The sequence below is a fragment of the Syngnathus leptorhynchus genome, chromosome 6 (genome assembly GCF_054491065.1).
Source record: "Syngnathus leptorhynchus isolate UIUO chromosome 6, UIUO_Slep, whole genome shotgun sequence".
Lineage (NCBI taxonomy): Eukaryota > Metazoa > Chordata > Actinopteri > Syngnathiformes > Syngnathidae > Syngnathus > Syngnathus leptorhynchus.
Window position 1 is genome coordinate 6,246,518 of NC_141200.1, and position 27,523 is coordinate 6,274,040.

The 27,523-nt window shown below is 42.3% G+C and overlaps 1 protein-coding gene and 1 non-coding gene across 5 annotated transcripts in view; one reads left to right on the top strand and one right to left on the bottom strand.

The window, feature by feature from the left end:
* The window catches only part of reln (reelin), a 59,369-nt gene that overhangs the window by 11,650 nt on the left and 20,196 nt on the right, over positions 1-27,523 (top strand). For all 4 annotated transcript variants that reach the window (XM_085914487.1, XM_085914488.1, XM_085914489.1 and 1 more), the window contains exons 2-15: positions 1,369-1,476; positions 11,944-12,082; positions 18,026-18,096; positions 22,899-22,931; positions 23,003-23,081; positions 23,153-23,249; positions 23,443-23,494; positions 24,436-24,541; positions 24,625-24,865; positions 24,923-25,068; positions 26,164-26,315; positions 26,388-26,503; positions 27,000-27,208; positions 27,386-27,514. In XM_085914487.1, coding sequence (XP_085770613.1) covers positions 1,369-1,476; positions 11,944-12,082; positions 18,026-18,096; positions 22,899-22,931; positions 23,003-23,081; positions 23,153-23,249; positions 23,443-23,494; positions 24,436-24,541; positions 24,625-24,865; positions 24,923-25,068; positions 26,164-26,315; positions 26,388-26,503; positions 27,000-27,208; positions 27,386-27,514 — 1,678 coding nt within the window. The remainder of the gene's footprint in view (positions 1-1,368; positions 1,477-11,943; positions 12,083-18,025; positions 18,097-22,898; positions 22,932-23,002; positions 23,082-23,152; positions 23,250-23,442; positions 23,495-24,435; positions 24,542-24,624; positions 24,866-24,922; positions 25,069-26,163; positions 26,316-26,387; positions 26,504-26,999; positions 27,209-27,385; positions 27,515-27,523) is intronic.
* On the bottom strand, positions 20,430-20,511 carry trnal-aag (transfer RNA leucine (anticodon AAG)). The gene has a single exon. It is a non-coding gene; the product is annotated as a tRNA-Leu (tRNA).

A 27,523-nucleotide genomic window follows, 5' to 3' on the forward strand; every position in this document is an offset into this window, starting at 1 on the left:
CTTCTAGGTTCGCTGCTACTCTACGTAGCGGCCATCTTGTACTTTTGTAGTTGAATGTCAACGTATGAACTCCAGCGTCATGAATATATCAGGACAGAAGAAGATGAAAAACTGCCATGGTTGCAAAGAACAGAATGAGTGGGTGAACTAAATTATTGAGGCGTTCATATAAAGAAGCGACCGGCTGAACTCAACTCTTAAAACGAAGCACATCAGACATTCACCAAAACACAGGACGCACATTCAGAGCCACTCGCATATACACAAACATGAGGCGCCTTGTATGTGTAAGTCTTAATGGAGTCACCCAGACAGTCAGGGTGGGAGACTGGGCCACACAGTCTGCTCTCCCACATCCAAACTCAACAAGCCTCAGCACCCTGAGAGCAAACTGACTTGTTGCCATTTCATAACTAAAAACACATCAACGCCGCGGGTGTCACGGCATTTTCTTATTCCGCGAAATGCAGAGGGGGATTCCGGAGTCAGTCACTGCAGGTTATTTTCTGACTCCTCCTTGTATGAAAGTGTCTTTTTTTGGGGAGTGGGTTCTTCTCGAGGCCAGACTTCCCCCCCGTGTTCAGCTTCGTCTCTGTGGTCCCAGCAGTCAGGGTCTTTGTTCGCAGGGTGGATCAATAGTTAACTTGCTGCGGGTGACACTAAGCTGTAGATCTCAACCGCAGAGTAATAGACCTTTGGCATATTTCACCCTGATGCTGTTTGTGGTGACCTAAAATGAGCACAAACCTAACTTGACTGTCGGGGTTACAGACAATTAGATTATCAAGATTGTTTTTCTTGGGCTGTATGGAAATCATTTTTTTTTTAATCTTGTGTCAAGAAAGTTGAGTTTTTATGAAGGGGATTTTTGTGTGTCTATATTGAGCCACACAGTAAAATGTTTGTTCAGCCAAACCCTAATCTGAATTAGCTTCTGCTGAGGGTTGCGTAGGTGGGGGTGAAGATAGCTTGGATGGCAATGCAGATAGTTTGACACGGCATAAACATTTCAATTTTTGTTTTGAAATCAGGAGACGAGTAAAAACTGTTCAAATATTTCAATTTTCAGATGAATGGTAATACAAATTGCTGATAACATCTCTATTTTTTTTAAAGAAAAGACAATTTGTAATTTGATGCACAATTTGTCTTTACGGGCCACACAAAATTATATGGCGGGCCGAATCTGGCCCTCGGGCCTTGGGTTTGACACCGGCGGTTTAACTCGACGAAGCACATGAGAAAGGACAACAGATTGCATCCGTTAAAAAAAAACATTCGGGTTCTTACGATTCTGCGAATTATTTTGTACAATATCAATGAATAAGATGAATAGACCAAAATAACGCAATGCTCTTCTCTCCCCAGTGACCATCTCGACCAGCGTGTCCTTCGACGGTCTGTTAGTGACGGGCCTGTACACCTCCACACCCGTCCAGTCTGCTCCCATCCCAGCGCCGGCTGCTTTTGGCTTCGGTAAGTCTGACATGCGACCCTCAGTGTGACGTCCTCGGCTGTGATGCTCAGTTTAGCAGCCCCTCACTGATGAGCGCAATGTTGAAATTTCACAGGGTGCACGACCCGGCTCAGCAATCCACATCCGTTCCCAGAACGAGTAGAGTCTTATGTTATCTGGGCGAGAAGAAAGGCTGACTATGATGACTGGTCTTTTGAGAATTGAAGCACAGTGTACTAGTGACAAGCATTTCTGCCTCACAGTTTGGAATTTCCAGGTTCCAATCGATCAAGGAGGAAGGTCCAGGGATTCTTTCAATGACTTTCATGCAGCTGGCCTGACTCATTTGTATTTCTTGTCAGGTCCCCAATTGACTGGTGGAAGACGAACTGGTTTGGGGCGTAGTCTACCCGAATTGCTAAATCAGCTGGAAAAAAACGTACATTTTAGATTATTCGCTTCTTTATTGACTACAATGTACTCTATTGAGTCTTGGATGTGAATGTACTTTAAATATCTTCACACAGCTGAATGGAAACTCACCTTGATCTATTTCCGGACAACATAGAGAAAGCTAAAAGTCCGTCAAGTGTGAATAGATGAAGCCCTTGAGTGTTCTGGAGATTCCCCGAGGCCTTTTGACCAACAATGAGGTTGTCCTTGGAGAAGATGCAGAATGGCCCAGAATAGATGCCCGGGTGTCTCCTTTATCCATTTTTACTCTGGAAAGTGGAATGCTGACATTGTTTGCACTCCCTAATTAAAAAAAAAAAAGTTTCAAAATATGGGCAATAGCTCATAAAGCCGCGCTTTTTTTTTTTTAAATAATCCTTTACATTACATAATGCGGAATTTTCATCTGTGTGCAATTTGGGTAAGTGTCACATCTTGGCAAGCTTACCCATGGACTAAAGTTTCATCAGTTTTCTGAAAGAAAGCTGCTGATATGTAACACTTTGAAGATGTGGAGCGGCACCATCATCCTTTGTATTGTTGTGACAAGTATTGAAGGATCTGAGGGGAAGAATTTTTTTTTTTTTTTAACAATCCTGGTGTTTAGTGTCTTGGAAGGGGTGTGGCTCTAATCCGTCTCAATGGAGGCATGCGAGGAACACGACTACAATTCAATGGAGAATTGCACAGACATACGCCAGCTGTTTGAGATGTGACTGGCAGGGGGAGCATGTGGCTGACAGATGTGTCCATGTAAGAAGTGAAACAGACCTTTGGACACAGACACTGAAACAGCTTTATATTCGTCTACTTCTATTCTAAATTGCAGATTCAAAAACCTCAATCATAAACAAAATTCCAACACTGCTCATTGATTAGATTCCAATAGATGATGTACGATAGGTGTACCTAATATTTTGCCCAGTGAGTGCACATGGGTAAGGATAATAAAACGGACGAGTGGAGTCTTGGAGTTTTCGAAAGTTGTTTCGTGGTCGGTGTGGTCAGACGAGCTTGTCGGAGATCATTCCGCAGTCTACTCTTTCGCCCTCATTCAACCACTACAGCATGTTGCATTGCTTTTTCACGGCGTGACTTTTATGGATTTTATCGCTGGCTGGTGGCGGAGACAGCGAAGGGAAAGTTTTATTGGCTTTCTATCGTGCTGAATAACAAGGCACTTCACACTGCATTTGTAATAAAAATGTCAGACTTTTGGGGGCATATATTTTTTTTACTGCGTCAGAAGAAGTGAACTCACTGTCAAATTAGCTCAATGAAGCAATTGGGCTCTTAGTGAACAATGCTGGGAGATTCAGCACCAGCCACAGACCTTTTAAGCCGAGAGTGAGAGAGTGAAAAAACATTGCGCAAAGCGGGCATGGTTAAGAAAGAAGTGGTGTAGAATGACTTGTTTTTCGAAAATATGCCACCTGGAAAAAAAAAGTGCTTGACACAGCAGTGGAACGCTTTCACTGTGCCAACAAGTCCGTGTGGTATTTTGGGTGATGTGTTCACACTTGTAATGTGGGTTAGTGTGTAAAGAGGTCAACTTTGGTTAGTTGTATTGAGTAGCGGCGGTGCTTTCTCAAGATTAACGTCAGTGTGGCCTGACTCAGCTACTTGAGAATTCAGACTGCTTTATGTTTTTTTTTTTTTCCCTCCACTTTGACATTTATTCCATTTAGAGCGCTTTGTTTCCATTCCAGCCTTGTGGTTTTTGCCGAACGGAATTGACAAAGTCTTCAAGGAATGATCCTCTAATGGATCACGATTAAGCACAACAGCAAATTGGCATGTTTTTGTTTATCTGATTATCTGTGCTTTATACAACAACTATAATGAGCTGATTAAACTCCAAAGAGCTGGAACCTTGCTGGAAATAAATGTCTCGAATTGTTCTTGGAATAATCAAATGTTTTCAATCGCATAAAATAAAAATAAAAAGTCAGAGTGCCTTTCCCTTGTAAAAATCTCTCTCAAGATTGAAATTATGGGGATGAACCTTTTTTTCCAGGGGCCTGAAATTGATGACCAGAAAAGCAAAACAAAGCAAAGTGGTGAGATTAAAGCCAAGGCAATAAGTGCCGAGTGGGGAGGGAGAATTTGGACAGTGTGGATGAAATGTAACAAACGGCGAGTGTTGAAAAGCGAGGAGGCGAGGGGGGGAGCGAGAGCGGATGGGAGTGATGGGATGGCCTTCCATCATACCCGACCAACGTCCGGATGGTTGATTGGTGTCGCCGTGCTGATACTAAGCCTCTCAGAACACGTTCATTGATGGATGGCCGGGTGATGTTTATTTTGTCCTTCATTTGCATAGTTGTATGATTTTGCGGTACCGCTCGCTTTTGGCCGGTCCTCATTTCAGTATGATGGAACTGGCTGGCTGATAAAGCGACAGCTTAGTGACAGGGACGTTCAGCCCCCCCAGTCTGTCCTCATGACGGATGGCCTCCTACACACACACACACACACACACACACACACACACACACACACACACACACACACACACACACACACACACACACACACACACACACACACACACACACACACACACACACACAATGACTATTAGAGATGAAATTCAGCTGCACCTTGACCTGTGCAGCTAGCGTGTGTGTGGTCAAAATTGCAATCACTCTGCATGGAAATATTCATAGTGATCCTCTTGAGATTCACTTTATTTCATATTACACTAAACTTCAGTTTCCATTGAAGCACCTGTTCTTACTTTTGCAGTAAAAAAAAAAAAAAAAAAAAAATGGGGGTCATGTTTTTTTCCACAGTTCTCCAAATAAGGCCAAATAAGTTCAAGTTGAAGTTTAGTGTAAAACTGAAACATAAATAAAAGAAACGTGTACATTCAAACACATTACAAAAAAATATCATTGGCATTTTTAAGAGGCCTGACATTGTGAAATGACACTACATCACTTTAAAAAAATGCCAATCATGTTTTTAAATGTCAATTTTTCACCATCTCACGGGCGAAGGTGGACTGTGTTCACCCTCTCGCCCACTGAGCCTGATTGATGAGCGATGGCAGCTCACTGTGTTGCTGTTTACGCAAACACATTCACAAAACCTTGTCAGCCTCTACCTATTCTCACACACGTCTCCCCCGAGAGTGCAAGTGTGTTTCCTCATAGCCGTCATACCAGCCCTACTAATACACCTCTCATCATCTCGCTCCCTGCTGAGTGTGTGTGTGTGTGTGTGTGTAGGGGGAAAAGGAATGCTATCGTGAGGGTGAGGAAAAGGGGCGAGGGAAGGCGTTGCATGGGGTTGGGGTGGGGGAAGCTGTCAGTCCCTAGGAGACTTCAAACACGTTGCCTTTCTGTGATCAGCTCGCTTCCTGGTTCTCTGCTGACAGCTCCCTGACTGCGCCACTTAGGCTTCTTCATACATACGCACACACACACACACGCACGCCATGTAATAGATGCACACACACACACGTTCTGTGACTTATCTATTCATTCCGCAACACATTCCCGCATTTAAGATGCGCACATCTGCTCTGACATCCTTCATTACAATAACCTTGAATGCTGACATCCAAACTGTTGATGCCTGGTTTGGAATTGAGGAGAAGGGAAACAAGTTGCAATAGAGGTGGTGAGGATGTTAATTAATAATGATGATGATGATGACTTATCTAAGCCATTAGTTCTTCCCCACTCAGGGCTGCTATGTTGTATGGCGCACGGCTCCTTGTGATGGATTCATTAGTGTAGAAGATGAAATGAATTGTCAGGAGCAGAGGTTATTTGTGCTCGCAGAGGACCAAATTTGGAGATGGACTGGAGGAGGCTTGTTGTTATGCTTGCTACCTTTCCGGCCTCCTCCTCTTGAGTTCCGCCGCCTTCATAATGTTAACAGGCTGATAACAGGTGGCTAAACATTAGATTCTGAATCTCAAGGACGCTCGGGTGATGATGCATCACTAGTCCTCCCCCTGACTGCAAGTTAAAAGCAAACGCACCTTCAAAGAATTCAGAGAACCATCTCCATTATTAATTCAAGTGAAATCAAGAGTCCAGACCAGCGTGTTAGCGATGGCTTAAACTCCCAGACTCTCAGGTGAGATGGACTTGCAACTTCACCTTCTCCTGCTGGTCACAAACATGCAGGCTGTGATCGATTTCAAAGCAGTGTGCAAGCGCGTAGTGTCCATTTTCTAATCCGTGTTATTCCATTTCATTTTTTTTCCCCCCGCTGTCGGAAAGCAGCAGGCGTGGGCCGTTGCTCCGATGTGTGGTCTCGCTCGAGCCGGTGTTATTTTCTGCCACGCTGCGAGATTGCCTTCCGTGTCAGAAAGCGGGAGAGGTAGAAATATAGACGGCATTTGACTCGTATTTCTGCGCACTCCATTGAGTTTGCGTCAGTTCCAGCACAAAAGGCGAGTTGACTTTGAAGTGTGTCTTCTCTGGCGTCATGTTGCATACCTCCGCATGTACCTTTCAAAGTGAGTGGGCAGCTGCGGGCTCAGCGTGCAAACGTAGGAAAAGTGATTTTACAAAGCCTTCTTGGCCTCTGAGCTCTATTCATATTTAAAGTTCCCTTGCAGGGAGTGTTAACGCACTTGAAGTACTCTGCTGCTTCGGGATGAGCAGGATGTGGAGTGATTCTACAGACCACCCAAAAAAAAAAAAAGACTGGATCAAATCTCTCCGTCCACTTTTTTTTAAACCAAGAGCCTCTCGGCTTACCCAGATTCAATCCGACCTATATTTTGTCCGTGAAAATAGTTTCTATCACTCATGATAAGTCCGCTATTGCCTCTCAGCTCCAAACCTCGTCTGTATTCACAATTAATAAATGCAATTAGCATGTCACATGCATGCTGCGGCGCAAGGGCGACACGCTTTCTACAGGCCCTTCACCTGTCGCCGCTGGTGTCGTTCATTCTCAACATGCATGTCAGAACACAGCCTGCGAGAGCGCAGCCCCCACCAGTTTGTTTATTCGCTGCCGGACGTGGGTGCTGGAAATTAGCACAAGTCAAATCAGATTAATTAATCCCCAGCTCAAACGATTAGTCGAGGAGTCGCGTTGAATTAAAAATCAAATTAGCCTTGCCGCCTGCCGGTAAAGCCGCTGTGATGTGTGCCCGCCAAGCCACGCTGACACACATCCGCGGAAGGCTCGTGGCTGTCACTGATGGATGGGCGTCTAGCGGCATGGAGAGCAAAAGTGGACGCACAAGGACAAACGGTGACTTTGCCACCCCGTGTGGAAAGTTTCTCCTCGAGCTCAGAGTTGGCTGACCTCACATGGTTGATCTTCCACAAGCTCCAGTCAGGCCAGCAGCACCAACATGCCTGTTCAGACACATTTTGTTCAACCTGATGGATTATATCATCAACTCATCTTTATCTTGACCTGCTCCTATTTGATAGTAGACATTTTCTAGGGGTATCACTATGAAATCTTTTTAGAATCGATTATCCTATCAATTATTCCATCGATTAATAATTGGATACAATTTATTTGGCTTTAAAATGCAGCACAAACAAATTTCAACTGTTATTTAATGTCTCAAAAATACAAGCGATATCACATGAGAGGAATTGATGTCCTCTTATCTTTTTGAAATTGATTTAGTTCCTGTTTCAATCACTGTTTTCCAAAATAAAAGTTTGGATGTTTGGAAATGTTTGTAACACAAAAGATAACCACTGCTTTTATACATGATTGCCAAAACCAGAGAATCTTTGCTGTCAAGAGGATGACATGAGAGGATTTGGAGAATTTTAAGATAAACAGTGGCTCCAAATGATTACTTGATTATTAACATAGTCATCAATTAATTTTGATAATCAATTAGCTGTCCATTAGTCGATTCATTTCGACAACTCCTATATTTTCCATTTCTGATTTTCACTCCAGTCTGAGCAGCTAGAGCTGAGACTTTCCTCTCACAGCACACGGTAAATTTCCAATCCCGTGATTATATATTTTTTATCCTTGCTGGAATATTTTGCTCCCCAAATCTTCAGACGTCAATACTTTCATTACTGTTAATAGAGCAGTGTAAGTAGCACACTTATGCATCTCCTTGCTAGAACACATAAATATGCAGTACATACCATATTTGCATGCGTGTTTGGAAAATGCCATGTGAGATGGATGCTAATGGCTGTGCAGAAAGGTGAAAGTGTCATTCATCAAACAGGGTGCAGCTCCAAAACAACACTTTGTTTCATTCAGAACATTCATTTCAATGATGACACATTAGTTCAGGGAGAATATTATTAAGCCTCTCTGTGCTCCATTCATCATTTAGGCTCGTAAGACGTGTAGCTTTTGAAAGAACACGCCGCATGAGTAGTCTGTTTGGATTGTGTGTGTCCTTGTGTTGAGGATTGTGCAAAGGATGCATGTCCTTGCATAATGTGTGTTTATTCCAATAAAGGAATATTTTGGAATCCTTTTTGGTCCTTAAAGGAAGTTCAGTGGGTATCTCAACCCCGGGTGTCCCTTTTGTCCTTTTTTCCCACAATGTGCCCTGTTAGGCTGACCACTGGCATCTTTCACCACCCACAGCTTCTTCCTGGCAACGTCACACCTCGCCACACCAAGGCCGAGCCGTGAGACTAAAGAAAGGCTGAATGCGGCCCAACGCACAAAGTATCATATGGGCTCATTCAGCAGCACAAAAGCGTATGGGGACCCGACTGGAGCTGCCAGAGTTTGTGTGATGTATCATTTATGTCAGCATTGTGTGGAACATTTTGACAGGAGTCTTGCGGCTACATGTTGGCGGATTCCCATACTTCTGCAGACTTTTTACATATCCGAATGTTCTAACAGGGTGTCAAACAGTTTTTTTTTACTCAGTTCCCTTCGGAGAGCCATTATGACTGTCAACGCATATATTATATACAGAGTAGGCTACACAACAAACTGATGAATAACTAGCTTTGAAATCAGACACTAGTAAAAACTGTTCAAATGTTTGCAAAATATGCCTGGTAATAAAATTGCTAGCAATATCTGTAGTTTTTAAAAGTGAAGACAATTAGAAATTTCAGTATTGACACATAAAGTCAATGCACAATTTGTCTTCATGGGTCACATAAAATGATGTGGTGGGCCGTATCTGGCCCTCAGGCCATGGGTTTGACACTTCTGCTCTAACAGGTTTTCATTTTTGTGTATTGGTTTGTATCCACGCTCCTGGTTTCGTTTATGTGTCCCAAGCTGGTTGTTATAACATCAGTGAATGACCTTTTGGGATATTAGCTCTTGGCCAGATGTTGAATGGTGCTTCCTGTATAATTTACATTTGTGAGCGGTCCCTCTCTCTAACCATGATTTCTTGTGCCAGTGTGTTGGCTCCTCCTGCTCCTACAGTGTGAAAGTCAGTGCCAGGCTGAGCCAGCAATCGCCCATCTGCTCCACCGGGAGATTCTCACTCCATTTAGTTGACTTGATTTGCGCTTGGCAGTGGAAAGCTTATTAGCTTTGCAAAGTGATATGGGATGGGATGGGACAGGGGGGTGCTGTGTCATAAAAGACAGATGACAAAGAGGACAAAGGCAGATGTGTGAATTTGCTGAAAGTAGTGACATATTTTTTTGGAAGGTCTTACCATTTTCAAAGTGACAATGGGCATTACCTGCAAATTAACTTTGAAAGTCTTTGACATATTGTGTAATTATGCATAACCAGGATGGCAAAAAACATGTTAGTCTTCACAAAATGATTCTCATTTTAATGTTGTACAGTATTGAAGAATTTGCTGAGGACAATGCTGTAGTCAAACTATGATTATATATATATATTTTGCACTTTGAGATCCAATTATTTGAATAGCTAATTTCATATTGTGGTCACATTGAAGGACTATGGTGATCTCTTCTTTTGTATTTTGCGACCAGCGCACCACATTTAATAAATAGTAAAGATTGAAGCTGGCTGTGTCCACTCCCACAGAGGCACAGCCCTCCCTCTCGCACAGATGTGAAATTACCAACATCAGGTCGAACTCACCTCTTTGCAAAATTAGGCAACGCCCTGCGCATGTTTCATGCAGTATTTATTAACTGAGAAGTGAATTAACGTCATCCTTCAATGTTCACAAAACAGAAAAAAAAAATTCTTTGTCACCAACTGTCAGCGTCACGCTCATGTGAGAAAAGTTGAAAGAATGCAACATCAGTTGTTTAAATTTGCTACTCTGTTGTTGAAAAGAAGACGGAGATGGTCACAGGGGTTTAGCGCTTTGTTATATATTTGCATTTCACAGTGATGAAAGCACCCATGTCTTCTCTTTTGCTCATCCCACTATGCCGAGCCAAGAGTGTCGGCTCTCCAAAGCGTAGTGTTGGACTGAATCATTTACTGTTTGGATTTCATTGAATAATAGTCATTTTTTTCACCCACTCTCTCCTCAACATGAAAGAGAACGAGTTGGGTTATTTGCATTTCATTCCCAAGTGTATTTTTCCAATGGGAATACAAATGTTCAGAGTTTTCCTGGAGTGCATGGGTTTTCCTTTCCATCCTCACCTCATTTCGAAGCAAGTATTTTCTTCTATAATTATTGCAGTGTGTCACAATCAGTTTAAAAGTAAGAAACGTGCACTTGTGTTTCATTGTATGCCTCCAAATATGCTTGTTGATAAACATTTGATACTGAAATGCTCAACTATGCAGGATTTTCTTTCTTTTTCTTCATGTGCTTACAAGTGACTTTATTTTGCACATATTCAGACTTGAGCAACTTTCATTGTGATCAATTGATCCCTCTTTACACAAAAGTGTTGTCACATTTAGTGAAAGAATGAATGCGAGGCACACATATGGCCCTCACATTTACAGCATAGCATTATTTAAGTATGTTACTGAGGTCAACATTATTACAGGCTGGAATGATTTTCCTTGAAGTCATTTGTTTTGAGACGCACTAAAACGATTACGCATAATGATTTGCACGGAGTTATAAATCATTTCGTGAGCATGATTATGTTCTCTGTACGTTGAGTTACGACCGAGGGGTGCAACGGGGGAAGGGCTGGGTCGCATGTGCAGGTGATATAGCTCACAGTACATCTTCAGAGTTGTATCACGCATTTTGCGCACGCTCCAAATGATGACCTCGTGTTGTGGGAAGATGATGAATTCCCAAAATTATCACACAATTATCTTTACAGATGAATTATTTACTGCGGCTGTGTATTTAATGCAAGGCTCGGATGTCTCTCTGCCGACACTAGAAAGCCATTTAGTTTCGGTAAAATATTAAAGCACTCTAAATGTCTGCATAACATAGCATTGATGAATCAGCCAGAATCGCGCCTTTGCCCTTTGAGATATGACAACCACTTACATGATTTAATTTCTTCGGTGCAATCATAGGCGAACATGGACCCTCATGAATTGTTATGTCAGGTGGTGACTCAAGGTTAGAATTCAATGAATAAGGAACGGACAAAAAAAAAGGTAGGGAAGAAAATATGGATTATCTGCAGGGTTGAATGGTTTTTTGTTATCATGTTTGGAGATCAGATGATGGAAAAACATCACAATTAAAGAAAATCTTTACAAACCCAGAACATTCTCGCTGATAAAGATACATTTGATTTTACTTACGAAGGATGGTGGAAATGTTGGGGTGAAAAAAAAAATCCCAGAAAAATCCGGAGATACCCAAAAGTCAATGATCTGATAGTGGCACCTGAGGGGTCCAAGGATATTTCAAGGGGGGCCAGTGGCCCTGCACTACCCCCACCCCCCAAGCTTAACCAATGACATAAACTGAGGACAATAAAATCTAGACACAAAAGAACAATTTCCTTGTAAACCTGATCCCTTACACTGTTATGAGATCTTCCAATTTAAGATCTGCAGAAATGTTTTTGTTCTGCCTTGGATGAAGCTTGTTACATATGTCAACTCTTGTTTTGGGCAACATCCTGTGAATAATAACAAATTGAAGTTCTACGGGTGCACTTTGTTTTGTCAAAAGACACAATGGTAAATGCATGTGATGACCATCTTTCCCGTGTTTCTTCCAGGTATGATGCCAGAGCGTCAATATAGCGGCACCCAGTTTGTCTGCAGTGTGGTCGCCTCCCACGTGAGCCACCAGCCCTCCACCAGTTTCAGCTTTGTCTGGATCGCTCCACCTCCCGGCACCGGCTGCGTCAACTTCTTGTAAGTCACTTTTTGTGTACTGTCCGGTTTGTGGTCGTTTGTGTTTTCAATGGCCGAGTGAGCTACGGCTAATGAATCGTCAGGTTTGTCCAGACACGCATATACCAACCAAGACAGGCAGACACGACTATTCATCACTGCTGTGCGGCCTTGCTTTGACCCAGTGGCTATGGGAATATTTTATGGGCTGACAGAACGGGCGTTCTTCCCTCAGTTGAAGCGCTGACTGGATGTTAAGATGGCTTTTCAGTCAGTTGGAGGGCAACAATGACTTAGTGTATAAATGTTATAAACAAGAAAGCCCTGCCCAATCATGATTCACCATTTGGCAGCTATATGGTAATTGTACTGTAGAACAGGTATTCACTAAAACTCATGCATTTTGATCTGTATATAATGTCAATATGAAATTTAATTTGACTTTTTTTGCTGAAAGAGTGAGTGAATGTTTCACTCTTTAGTGACATTGCTTGCTTTTGCCTCATGTTGCTTTTCATGGTGAACAGCGACTTGTATTCCTTTCAAAAGGCATGCTGTGAATTTAAGCCACATGCCTTTTGTTTGTCAGAAGCAATTATCTGCTTGTTCTGGAAAATAGGACCAGTCAAGTGCTTTTTGCTAAATGCATTCTATCAAATAACACTTGCACGGGTGAGAGAAATTATATACAGATAAAAATTCAGTCGTTTGATGGACACCAAATGCCGTTTAATGTGTGCCTTCATAAACTAGTGCAAGGAATCGTTGCTTCTTTTGAAAAAGAAACAAATAAACCAATTGCACATTAGTGTTTCACAAAAGCCTCAATGGAAAGAAGTATTTTGGCAGTCATGGCAAAAAGCCCTAATGAATGCAAACTGTCTGACAGAGACTTTTATGGTCAGACTAACAAAAAAGGATTCCGCGGGGGAATTTGGTGAAGCCGAGCTGCTGTTTAGACAATATTCACAAAGCCAAACAAATTTACTGGATGCCAGCAAACACATTTACCGTTGGGTGCAAGTCAGCTCATTGGGATTGTCCTTGATTGGGTTAGCTTATAGTCGTTAATTTTTTGTAATGTATTTTTGACAAAAAGAAAAGATATAAAAAATATATAGTAACAGCAAAATGTAATAAAATGTAAGGAATGTTACAATTTTATAGTCAAGATGAATTCACTGTAGCGCCTTGTGCGATACAGACATAAACTAAGAAGAGTTTCACAACTACTGGACAGTCCCCCGCAGTGATATTTGTCATTTTAAGCACAGGATCAAGAATAAATGTACATCTGCGAGTTTTCTTATGAGTATCCATTTTGCAAATAAAAGGTCATTTAAGGGTTCATTTAAATTCATTGCATCAGGGAATGGCAGGAGATCTGCTCAGACACAGCATCTGACAGAGCATTGCTGTTTGACAACCTGGGATGAGAATGAGCTCAAATTGTAAAAAAAAAAAAAAAAAAAAAGCCTCTGGTTGTAACACAAATTACACTTGATCATGTCCTGCCCTTGCCTGTAGTGCTTGGGTTCTGATTGAGTGTCCACGAAGCCTCTGCGAGTGTTTGAATTAAAGCCTCAGACACCCAGTGTCCTTCAAAAGGCCAAAGCCGCTCTGTCGCTGCATTAAAATGTGGCCGCCGAGAAGTTTTATGGCCGATATTGTGGGAAAGGTTGGTAGCGACACATCACTGTGAGGAGCAAGATGGAGTACATGGACATCCAGAAGAACTCATTTTCTACGGGGTTGTAAATTACCTACGGAAGGTAAAAGGAGGCCTTGGAGGAGAACGGGAAGATGAACAAGGTGTTCCATGCACGACTGAAACTCAAACTTACTTTTGACAAGTCAAATATATCTCACAGTTGATTTTAAAGATGGACGCCAGGATGCGAGTTTTGCCTGAGTTTAGAGCACGGACATTAAGAAGTTGTAACCACAGCCATTTGATTCTTTGTACATGTGTGTGTGGGTCGATATAAAATGACATAAGCTGATACATAACGTTTTGATTGATAGCCGAATGATCAATGAATGTATGTATACCTTCTAACCTTTCATTAAAAAGTTCAATGTATTTGGAACCTCATTTATCTGTTGCCCCAGATGAACACATGACAATACACAGCTTTCGATGTCATTCAGGGGTCAAAGTTCAAACCTCAAACTGACAGATGACCTTTTGCTCACTTAATTGCTGCTGGTGATAGCACCGTCATTGATTTCCTATGTATTCTAATCCATAACCCAGTCCATATTAACAGCAAATGAGTGGTTAACGAGCTCCCGTCTTCATTAAAACTCCTGGCCTGCGGCCATGTGACAAATCCACTGAAGACGTTATGCGAACCAATGTGATTGATGGTTTAGGGAATTAATTAATTAAAGATGCGGAAAGAAAAAAAAAAACTATTACATATTTACATAAATTGTCTATTTTTAAAATTCTATTATTTTTTCTTTTTATATCTATTTTTATTTTAGATCTTCCTTCCTTTCCTTTGTTGGCTTTAATGACAAGGAATGAAAGATTAACTCAAACATGATTCCTATAGCATCAATGCATATTATTTTTAAATGTGTCTCAATAGTTAAACAGCTAATAGTGCTTTGCCTTCACATGATGACAACAGTCTTGAAGATGCTTTAAGAAAAAACGTATTTAAAAAAAAAAGGCAACAACTTGAGTTACTCCTTGGAAGGTCTGAGTCGAGATTTGAACCACTATATTGTCCTTCTTTGATTGTGGCTCATCTTTCGGATTAAGTGTCCCAAAAAAAAAGATGCAAATTAATCAGCACATGCTCAAAGGAAATTCCTTAATGCTCACTGAACTGGTCTTGTGAGGTATGTCGATGTCTTTCTCAATATACAGTCCTCGTGTCGTATGCGAAATACAATATAAGAAAATTCAATTTTATTTGACCTCGGGGAATTTCTGTTTTCCTAAGAGACTGACCCATGACCTCAGTAATTGTACACTTCCATAGATCCCTGCATATAACATCCGAGTGCTGCCATCAATACTGTTGCAAAGCGTCCTCATCTCATCCAGCGATATAACAAAACCTCGCCTTGGGGGTCGTGTGCCCACCTGCTGAGAACTATGAATTCCAGATGAAATAGAGCATGGGGAACCCGGCTTCATTTTGAAGTTCCGCAGGGGAGAGAAGTCGGCTCCACTTGAATTTTGTGTGAACGTTCCCGTAAAATGCTGTCGAGTGACAACATCTATAGCCGTTGAAACAACTGCTCTTGTTGATTGTTTTTTTCTTCACCCCACTTGTCCTAACCTGACCTTTAAGGATGCGAAAGATGAACCTTTTTTCTTCCACCTTTCCCCCAATTATTACTCACTCGGGAATGCTTTTTGCATCCTCCTTGGAGCTGTAAATTTCTATGAACCGTGTTAACAAGCAAGTAATGTGCCAAATAGCTCCCAACGCTCCTCCTCTGTTGAGCTCCATTACATTTACATGAGCTCCAGGAGCCTTTTCTCAATTAATTTAGTGGCATCAGGAGGAGGGGCTGAATTGGGCTCCACCACTGTTGCCTGCTGCACCTTCTCAAGGATGTCCAACTATGCTGGTTGTGATGAAATGACACAAAACAGACTGCAATTTCTAGTAAGTGACTGTTGTGTTATAAGTTGAAATGGCTTTTAAGATAAATATACACTCATGTAATTCTGACTAAGAACTGCTGTCCATTTTGGACTTTGACCTACTTCTGATGGACTTGGATTGAAACACACCTCCAGTCCAATACAATCCAACGCTTCGATTTGGATCGGAGCCATCATACTGTCGGTGTCTTTTGTGCTCCATATAATTCCACTCCCTTGTTTTGTTTTGGTGCAACAATCACAGCTGGTCTCCAGCGCCAGAGATAAATCAACCATTTAGACTATGCATCAGTTAGTCCAAAGCAATCAATTCATTTTTAACTGCCATAGCTAGTAACTGTTGTGAAAACGTGAAGCAGAATTTGTGTTGCCCAAATTGTTCATTTCAAGCGATTTGCATGAAAATATTTACCTGCATGTGCGGTTTCAGAATAATGCAGCTGGAGTAGGCACAACGCCAATGTGTGTCTGTCAAATGTGTGTAGCGGACAAAGTGGTTCCTGGGGGATGCTTATAGCCGACAGCAACATGTAATCTAACATAGAAGACATGCTTCGTAATTACCCATTCCAGGCCCTTTTGGGAGCTCCTTGAGTGACATGCTGTCCATCTGCATACATGTTAAAATTCATATTTGCCGTGGAGTCTGTGTGTGTGTGTGTGTGTGTCCCTTAACTCTCAGCTGCACATTTGACAGCAGTCGATGGAAACCCGATCTGTTCTCTCTCAACAAACTTTATGCTCCTTTGTTAGCCTCCCCCCCCCCAAAAAAAATATTCCATGTTTCCTCCTCACCCTCGTCTCCCTTTTCATCTCTATGAATCTCTTTTAGTGTAATGAGAGAGGAGAGGATGACACTTATTTTCATAAGATGAATGATGCCCCCGTCTATGGATGAAAAGGAAGCATTTAGGCCCCTAATTGCTTTTTTTCTCCCTTGCAAAAGTCCAATTAACATTTAAATGTTCAATAAATGTGTGTGTGTGTGTGTGTGTGTGTGTGTGTAATTAGGGACACACACACACACCAAAAGGGCCCGTGGGAGTGTGATAGCAGGGCAGACGCCAGTGTCACACTGAAACATTTGTTGACAAAATGTGCTCCCTTTTAGTATCGCTTTAATAAAACAATGACATTAATTCCTTGTTTCACTTTAATGAATATAAATCCAACAAATATGGTCGGGTATGGTTCAACTAGCCAGTGTTGGTCTTGTGTAAGGATGGCAGAGCTGCGTTGGATACGCATTGGCTTCTAAAAAATAGCATTTATGTGATTACTCTGGGAATTTGTGTTTGCAGATAAATACACACTAAGTAATTAATTTTGGACGGTGACCATGTGACAAACGGTCTCATTTGATGTCCAAAATTCATATTGCGTGCTAATTGAAGGAAAATGAATGATTCTCTTCTCTTCACTGAGCAGTCAAACTTATTTTTAGTTCAAAGTCGTCCCACACCAAACTTATGAGCTTTCACATTTAGCCAACGTGTGTTTAGTAAATATTTAAAAGGCTTGTTCCTACATGGCAACCTACTGTTGGAAATGCAACATCTTTTATTCATAGATACCAAACTCAAATTAGTTCTCAACCAATTCTGAAATATGAATATAATTAAGTATGCTCCCCTCCCCTTCCTCCCTGCAGCTCTGCAGTGGCACAAACGCTATTACTAAATAATGAGGGCCGTATTCATTATTCATGAGCCAAGACAAACGTAGCCATAAAAGGTCCGCCCTCGCGCAGGGGTAGTTGTACGTGTTGCAAAATTCAATTGAATGAAAAATGAGCATTAACTAAATTTAGCTGAATCTCAATGAGTCTTGTTTGAGAGTTTAGTAACCAATGAATGTAAAAAACAAAACAAAATGTAGTCCAATTTATTAAACAAATGCCACTGGAGGTTTCAATAAAGGAGAAAAACAGGAAAAACTTCTATAAATGATGTTTAGTGGCTTCTGTGCATCTAGCAAAGACGTATGTATGGAAAAAAGATCTTTACATCTTGATGTAAATAATGCATTTAAATGTTTGGTGCCATTCGGCACACTCCAATCAGCTTTCTCTGTCATGCAAACATTTAGCAATGAGGTGCTGGAAATCAGACACCAGAAGATGTTTTATCTTCTGCGCATAATTGTATTTAAGCAAATATATTGGAATTACGTCATAATTAAATATGCATAACAGCACATCTGTATGATACCATGTTGGAACGTCAAACCTGTTTTGTTTTATTACAAGTTTTAATTTTTTTTTTTACATCATGACAAATTGACTTGGTTGAAGTCAATGAACTCTTCTCATTTTTTCTTTCCCAATCTTTTAGAGCGACGGCCACACATCGAGGACAGATCCTTTTCAAAGATGCTCTGGCTCAGCAATTGTGTGAACAGGGAGGTGAGTACATACACACACACACACACAGACACACACACACACACATGCGGTGCGATATGGCTCAAGGTCGGCTCATTTTAACGTGAAACAATACGTCCAAAAAACACATAGGTCCACTTTTGTCATTCATGTAATCCCATTGACGTAAAAATTTAAAAAGGTTGGTTTAGAGATTCCGTTTCTTCATTCCAGTGGCATAGCAGTTCAACAAGACAGTTAGGAAGCTGAAGAAAGTCGGAGGCCCTATATTGCAGGCTTAATTTCAGCTTATGCTCAAGTCAGCTTTTTAACCCTGTCCCTTGTTCTCGCTTGCTGTCAGAGGTTTATACTTGATGGCAAACGCTGCTTATACCCGCTTTCTGTGACAGCCTTAAGTAGCAATTGACAGACAGCGCAGTCCAATTTTGCATGCTGTGCGAGTGTAATTGCTTGTTTACAGAAAAGAAGCCCCTTGCTTAATGACAGACTCCTCCTCATAAAAAATAATATGAAAGATGCAGTCATTTCACTCTTTAGGACATTTTTTTTAACGGGTTGGGGTGGTAAATGAAGATATGTTCTCGAAATGAGATTTAAAAAAAAAAAAGAATAAATATGATGCCAGGTTTTAATAGGAAGACCACATACATGTGTATTGATGTATGTCACCCTGTTGAGTTTTATGCTAATGGGACAATTGGTTGACTTGACATAAATTCTGATTGGAAAAATGACTTTTTTTTATCGCAACAAATTGGAGGTCATCCTACAACACGGAAACGGATTGTGTCTGACTCTTGGAGGTCACTTTAGTGCCAAGGCCGGCAGCATCCTCCAAACGAATAGCAGAGTGGACAAGCTGCAAAGATTTAAACCTCAAGGTCTGTGCACCAAGCACGATGAGCTGTAGCAAACAAATCCAAGTGTGACACTAATAAAACGGAGGAGGCGGGCCATGAAGAAGGACTGTGGAGTTGGAAATGACAGCTAACAGTGATGACAGCTTTTCTCAACAGAAAAGATGAGCAGGTGAGCCGCTCACTTCGACACTATGTGGTCGAACAGTGTGGGCTGCTCAGAGTCAAAAGTTACTTGAAATCTCAAGATTAACATTCAAAGAGATATCATTATTTAAAAAAAAAACAAAAAAGATACCAAGCCAACCCGAGCCTCTTCATACGCTTAAGACTGACGCTTCGAAGAGACACAGAAATGAAAGCTATCTAAAGCAGGGTTATGATCCTTGGAGGAGAGAGGAGGAAAAGTGAAAAGAAAAGTTTTAAGGAGTAATTAGCCAGGGTGATGGCTTGAAGATTAGAAATGTAGATTAGTCAAATGTGTTTGTGTGTGTGTGTTCGTGTGTACTTGTCCACACACGCACACATACAGTGGTTGCCTGCCTTGAGCCAGCATGCCGTCCATCAGCTCCACCTCCTGACAGCAGGCCCAGCGTTGCCGGCGTTCTGCCCGACGTTGTTGGTTCCTCATTTCCAGTAGGGAAATAAATCTGCTCTTTATGAGCCCGGACCAGTACACTGCAACCCCAGATGGATTATCACAGGGATTTATAACTCGTAGAGGCCACTGCTCCCTGAGGGACGCTTGATCACGGTGCAAAGGAGAAGTGATGGAAGGCCTCGTCTCTCTCGTCACCTCACTTATACCCACTTTGCGTGTTCACCTTCAGCAAAACTGAACTGACTCTTGTTTACTTTTTGTGAATGCAAACTTTTTCAATTTAACACCCAAATTATAAATTTGCTCCCTTCTGAGAACTCAAATCCTCACTCTTTAAATCTTGTGTTGAAAAGCTTTCCATTTAGAACCTTCCAATGCAAAACTGTGAGTTAACTAAGCATGCCATCTTGTGCAAACTGTCATATGACAATTGTAAACCAAGGACCCCCGATAATTATTACACCACCCCGCTATTACACTTTTACTCTCAACCAACCTGGAGGGCCGCCACGTCAAGAGTTATGGAATACGTAGATGGAATGAAGCAGCAGCCATCAGCAGTTCTATTCTTATCTCGCTCTGGAGAGCTTTATAGGCAGCTGATACTCCAGCAACAGAGGGTGCTGCACCCACTTGAGCTACTCGACACAAGAAACTCATTTTGTCCTAAAGTAGCAATAATCCCTTACTTTATTGGCTGCTACGAATTGGTAAATTTAAGATTGGACAAATCCTTTCTCTTTGGAAAGGTATCCACGACCTGCATTTCTTTTCTTTGGAATAGTGAAATGGGAATGTTGCTGAAGATCTTCTTTTGTAGTTAATATTGTTTTGACTTGGCTGAAATAGAGAAACTGTACAATTGTCACTTTTGGCCGAAACTCATAAAAGACATCTGGCAGCGGTGGGATTCGAACCCACGCCCCCGAAGAGACTGGAGCCTTAATCCAGCGCCTTAGACCGCTCGGCCACGCTACCTGTGGGAGAAGTGTGGTCACTGCAATGTTACCCAACCTAACAACCAGTCCAATGGACCAAATTGTTTCCAACTTCACTTCATAAAACCCCTATCAGAGAAAATAAAGCTCAAACTGTTAAACATTAGCGTCTTCTTACCTACCTCGACTCACCTATATGATTAGTGTAATGATGCCAATTTGAAAGCCACACAAGTGGTCCTGCTTTTAACAGAGTGGGGTGGAGTGGTTGCAAGACAGGCCCTTGAGAATGCTCTCATCTCAGAATTTCATTGAAGCCAAAACAACAGCATCCTGAATCCTGGGGAGAGCATAATTGCGACCGCCAGTTAGCGAGACTTCAAACGTGGGATTGCATTGTCGAGGATGTGAGTCAGACAAAGTTAAAAAGCGAAAACTGGAGGGGGGACGAGCAGGGCCGATGGCATTTACGGAGTGGCGAGGAAAAAGCCAAGAGAGAAGGGAGATTAAAGTGAGGATCAGACCGAAAGAAGAAGATTTAATATGACCCTGCTCCATTTTGCCAAAGCTTATGCTCGTTTCGGTCAGTCAAAAATACTCATCAGCATTACTCCACTTTTAGTACTGCTGCAACATTAAATTCTTCAAATTTTCCTATATTTTCCTTTTTATGCATACCTATGTATGAATATCAGCATAAAAAAAGCTGTAAGGATTGCGTGTGCATGCTCAATTATAAACCCTGGTTTGGAAGATACAGGCATTAGCAAAGATGAGCTGCTAATAGATGAGGCAGTAATTGAGTCTTTAAGGAAGTGAGAAAGGATTAATTCCAGTCAAATGTGCAACGCTGTCTGGTCTGTGTGAAGCGGCTCTGCAAAGGAGAGCTTGGTGAAGCACGGAGAAAACAGTAAATGAGTCCATTTTTGAGTCCAAGAAAGGATTACCCACTGACCCCCCCCCCCCCCCCCCAAAAAAAAAGAAAACCTTTCTTTGCAGCCAAGTGGATTCAGTCACAAGGCAATTTAGAAGCAAGAGAGCAAACATGTGCTTTGAGCGGATGGATTAGTTGGAATGTCACTTTGCATGCTTTTGTGAACTGTTTACAAAACTATTTATTCGCTTCTTAGAACATTTGAGGAAGGACGTAAACAAGGCGGACAAAGAATGCACTGCTTGCATGTATCAGGAATCCTATGTAGCTGTTTAGAATTAGACTTTGCGGGATTAGAAGCGGAGAACAAGAAGTGCTTCGCGACGACTTTGATCTGCTTTTAATGGGCTTCGTTGAAGAGAGCACGCTGTCACCCAGAAGCCGTGTAGCACTGATTGCATCAAACTTTGGCACAACTGGGTGGTTTTGTAACTTTTCTTATAATTGGCTTTAACAATTGCAAACAAAAATCAGGTTTGTCTCACTTACTTTTTTTTTTAGATCCCACAGTTGCCTGTCATGTGTTTTATCAGATGAGTAGGCTCATCCTGGATTGAAAATATCAAGGCAGATTATCTTCAAGAGAAAGCTCAATGAAAGTTCAATGAGGTCAACGACACCGTCACCACGCTTGAAAGTTACAGAGATCTTACTTCATACTGCAGACGCCTCCTGGGAGGACGGCAGTTTAATTGACAGTGAACCGTTAATCATGGCCGCCCGGCCCTTCATGACTGAAAGGAATTAACATCAGCGGCCAGGAGAGTGCAGCTGCGGCCGGCCAGGACACCACCAAAGTTTGTTCTGCCACCGCATGATTGACGACGAGGCCCACAAAAATGTCCGCACTTAGTCACTGCCTGTACGCACAGAGAATGTTTGCCTGAGCGTGAAGCACTTCCAGGACGATTGTTGAGCAACTCCTAGTCGGGGGCGTAACAGCATATTAAATACATATATCATAAGTACATTTATTGTATCCCGTCGCGGTAAACCTGGAGATACCATAGTTCATAGCTGTCATCCGTCTGGATTTTTTGCATGCGTGGACCATCGGTCACAGTTTGATTTGGATCAGGTTCAAACTTTGCCGCAGTGCTTGAACAGTCCAGCTTTAGTTTTGATCAAGTTATGACTTTTTGTTTTCCTCACTGACATTGACAATATTTCACTTGAACTGTAGTAGCTGCGGCGTCATGCGTACTCATTACAAATTGCTAATGGCTGAGCTGTTATTTGAACATTTTCATGAATAAGCCTCTGCAAATAGAATCATCTGTCATAAAAGGAAAAACAAATATTGTTATCGTTTTAGTATGTGGACTAACATCTCTCCAATGACTTGGTCTAGAGTAGGGTTGAAACTGTAACCCTCCAGTTCCAAAGTCTTTACAAATAACCTCAAGCCTCCGCAGTGGGGGAAAGGATAAAATGTACCATTTGCCCAGGAATGTTTATTTCTGCTGTTTGACTCGTGTTTCTTTCTGTTTCAGCTCCAACAGAGTCGCCACTGAGACCAAGTCTATGTGAGTCTGCATTTCAGCACGCGGTTTTTCTTGTGCAAACAGCATTTAACGTTGAGCAAATGTGTGTGTAGTGGAGGTCCACGCTAACCACGCTGTGCTGCGTGACGACTTTGACTCAAACCTGCAAGGCGAGCTGGACCCGACCATCTGGTAAGTAGGTGGACCAATCTTTAAATTGATGAACTTTCTTGATGATGTTCTTGCCTTTGTCACATTGTCAGGTCCGGGTGCACAAACTGTGAGCTGGGCGAGCAATGTGGTGTTCTGATGCACGGAAGAGCGGTGACCTTCTGTGAACCCCTCGGAGAGCGAGAGTTGGTAAGTGACATATGTCAACATGACTACAGTTTTGGTATTTACATTTATGTTTTTTTTGGGGGGGGGGCAGAGCCAGCCCTCCAAAGAAAATAACATTCTCAAACTACTACGATTCATAATAAGATAAAAACGATTCATAATTCAGCATTTGACAGTGATGCAAGCATGTTCAACCTTTCTCTATGTTCTATAGACAACTGTCCCTCTCAACACCAGCACAGCATCCGTTCTTCAGTTTGCCATGGGTGAGTATTAAATACAATCAGGTTGTGACCTCTGTAAAAAAAAAAAAAAAAAAAATCCACGTTGGCACAAACTAAAGACATTTTATATTAAGCAAGCTTTTGTCCAAATCCTTTCAACATTGTCCAATCAGCAAAGACACTGCTAACCTTGTGTAGCTCCAGGAAATCGACAACCTTTACGCTCACCTGTCACTCGGCGTGCTTGTACACATTCCAGTTCTGCTCATCTCTGGTCCGCTTCACTTATGAATCTTTTACACGAAGCACCCAGTCAGCCATGGTAGAGTTTTTAGAGATGTTCTATTTTTCATGACCATTATATGCATCCGAAGGTTCTCGTGGGAAGGCGGCGCTGAAACGCACCATTCCCATTTTCTTCTTTCCCTTTCTCATATTGTCATATTTACTCATGTTTTCTCATACATGTGCCGTTAAGTGGTGACTGCTTCATGCTTGCTTGTATCCAAGCGGGGAGGCAGCAGTACAGTACTTATAGTTGTTTACAAAACATCATGGGGAATAAACAGCGCGTCGTCCATTAACGACCTTTGAACCCAGAGTATCCCAAAGCATCCGCACAAACACATTACAAACGCACAGTGGTCTCACGTGCAGAAGAATTTTACCAGACAGAAAGACGCAAAGTCATTTCAGTGGGCGGCCTCAAGAAAGACACTTATTCTTGTTTTTGGAATAATTCTTCTAAATCGTAAATAATCCTTATTTGTGTTTCAAGAACATTCAGACAAGAATTTACAAGCTGTCATGAACTATTTCACCACACCCCAATCCGATCCTTCAACGCTATTTTCATCATGACACCATCTGACATTATTTTCAACCCAGCCAAATGTAGAAACCATATAAGGAATTCAAAAGTTATATCTTCCTCCAAAATATACATTATTCAGAATTCATTATTTGTCTTTTGTGTTGGCCAGGTTCAGGCTCCTGTCGTTTCAGTTACTCCGACCCCAGCATCATCGTGTCATACAGCCTCAGTGGAAATCCCAACAACTCTGACTGGATCACGCTGGAGAAGATCAGGTCCCCCTCAATCCCTCTTTCAAAACTTAAGATCGGAATTTGCGACACAACTCTATCAAATCCTCTAATCTGTGCGCTTCTAGAGCTCCTACCAACAGCAGCACTTTCGTCCACTTCCTTCCAATGCCGCTGAGGTCCAGGGCCGAGAATGTTCATCTCCGCTGGTCTCAGGAAGCACCTGAAGGCCTAGAAGGCTACGAGTCTTGCTGGGGGGTAGACAACGTGCTTCTGCTCAACGCTGCTCATAAAGCTCCTCTGATGGAGGACAACCTGGATCCCCCGGACACTGCCAACTGGCTTTTTTTCCCCGGCGCTACAGTCAAGGTATGCCAACATGAATGGAAGCTCTGCATCACTTTCTAATAACACTCTGTTTTATAGCATGCTTGCCAGTCCGAAGGCAACTCTCTGTATTTCCATGGCGGGGAAGCACTCGGTCACAACTTCGCCTCTAGCAGAGATATCGACCTGCACCGTGAGGAGGGAAGAAGCTACTGGGAGGAGGACTTTGAGAGCCCACCCTCAAAGTATGTAGACGCCAGACACTGTGAAGCCAGAAAAAAAAAATGTTGCTGTAGGACACACCTGAGTTCTTCACATTCTATGAATTCGTACCGCTATACTTGAATTTACTGTATGAGAGAATTTGTTACAAGAGCAACCAAGTGGGTACTAGAGTTACTCTGATAACTTTTGGCTATACTGAGTTTAATCAAAATGTGCCGCTTAGTGGAAAGTTATGGAATTTCCCAGTCGGGGACGAATAAAATATTTTATCTCATCTGAGTTAGTTCTGTATGAAAGCCACTAAAGTACTGTATCTGATGTGACACTTTATTTTTACCCCACTAAACCACCTAGGAGCTTTCGAATTAATCTTAAAAAGCCGAGGAGCACCGAAGGAGGATCAGTCCTGCTCTCCCGGTTTTATTCCAGCTAGGAACCTTTGTCGCTCCCACGGATAAAAAGAACCGAGATTCAAAAAGCATTCCGCTTATGACCTCATTGTGTTTGATTAACATCACACCGATCTTTATGGGAAGTACGATGAGTCTTAGCTGACTGAAAAAAAAGTCTGGATAAAAAGGATGCCTTATGCACATGCACCTGTCACGTAAAATGACATGCAGGTATACGCCACACCGCCGACTGTTTCACAGACAGCAGTCCATCTGTTCACAGTAAGACGCGTCGTTGTGCGCAACAAGCAGCCACCATCGGACAAAAGACGAGAGCAAAAAATAGAGATGACAGATGTGTCACTCGCCGGCAGTAATGATCCACCTATGCATTTTTCCTACCAATGAGGCAAGCATGACACAAGTGTGGCTTTCCATTGTCATGCTGCGTACCATCATGCCACACAGCAGGCCTGTCACACCCCTCGGTCTTCTATGTAGACGCAATTTTTCTGGTAATGATACCAAGCACCAATATTGACAACAACACACACACCGACCTGCTGGATTATTTTTTTTTTTTACACTCTCGTAAAGGGAGCGGAAGGGATAAGGACACCCAGGAGAGAGTTGATAGTGTGTTAAACTCTGTCAGTGCTAATGAGGATCCTCTCTCCACTCAGCACAAAAGAAGCTTCATGGATTTTTTTTGGTTTCCCTCAGCTGGGACATACAAGGTGCTGTGTACGGGACCCAGTGCGGTGAGATTGAGTCGGGCACGGCGTTGGTGTTTGAGATGGACGGTCGGAGGCGAGTGTGCACACCCTACATCGACACCACCTCCTACGGAAACCTTCGCTTCCACTTTTCTATGGGTACTGAAAATCAAAATCATATCTTTTTCCCCACACTCTATACAGATGAGTGAAAGTAGCCCTCTTTTGCAGGTGCTGGTGAATGTGACCCCGGCGAGTCACATGATCACAATGTAATCCTGTTTGGAAGATCGGAAGGCAGGAGGGAATGTGTCATCCTCGACACTCTTCCCTATTCTTCTTATCGGGTGAGATAAAGCCACAAATTAGATTGTATCACTATTCTAGCTTCTGATAAGCAGGTCATTTTATTTTCTGCTATGTGAGTTTGCAACCCTGCCACTTCCTGGCTTTTAACATGGATGATCATACTTAAATTTCAATTTCATTTATTTGTTGGAGAAGGTGCTTGTAATATATGTTAAAATTCAATGAAAATTGTTAATTCGAAAATACACATATAGAAACAGGAAGGAGCGTTTTAATAAGCCACATAAAGTGAGGTGGCTGACCAGATGTGGCCCCCAGGCCTCGGGTTTGACACCCGTGCAGCAAAAAAACTGGATCTGCATTAAACTTCAACATAATTCGATCTAATGAGTGCCCACATTATGATCGATGTTTACGCCTCGGCTGCATTTAAGAAGTAGTCATCCTCAACTTTCCAAATTCTTTTTCCTAGCAAGACAAATTCTTCTCAAACCACATTTGTAACCTTCATCCAATCTTTGTCTTCCCTCTTAGACACCTGCTGTGGTTTCAGTGGCACTGCCCTCTGAGTTGCAAACACCAGTCACCCAGTTCTGCCTGGAGCAACACTCGCACGGCGGCGCCAACCGCCATGTGTGGGCCGTGGACTTTATGCAGCTGCTACCCGTGCTGCCTGGCACGCACACACACGTCGTTCAGTTCTCCATCAACCTCGGCTGCGGTTCTTACCAGCCTGCCAACAGGTGAGTCCTGTTTGAAAAATACAGTCGACAAATGCGCTGGACGTAAAAGTTGAATTACAACTGAATTGTACTGTGATTTGCAATTTTTGCAAAGTACTTGGTAAAAATAGAAATGATCGAGATATAAATAAAAAACTGGAGATATTCATGACATAACTATTATTTCTACTGTTTCAGCGTCAGCCTGGAGTTTTCCACCAATGGTGGTCGTTCTTGGTCTCTGCTCCACACTGAGTGTCTCCCGGAGCTTTGTGCAGGACCCCACCTAGCTCACAGTACCATCTACACCTCTGAGAACTACAGCGGGTAGGAGTT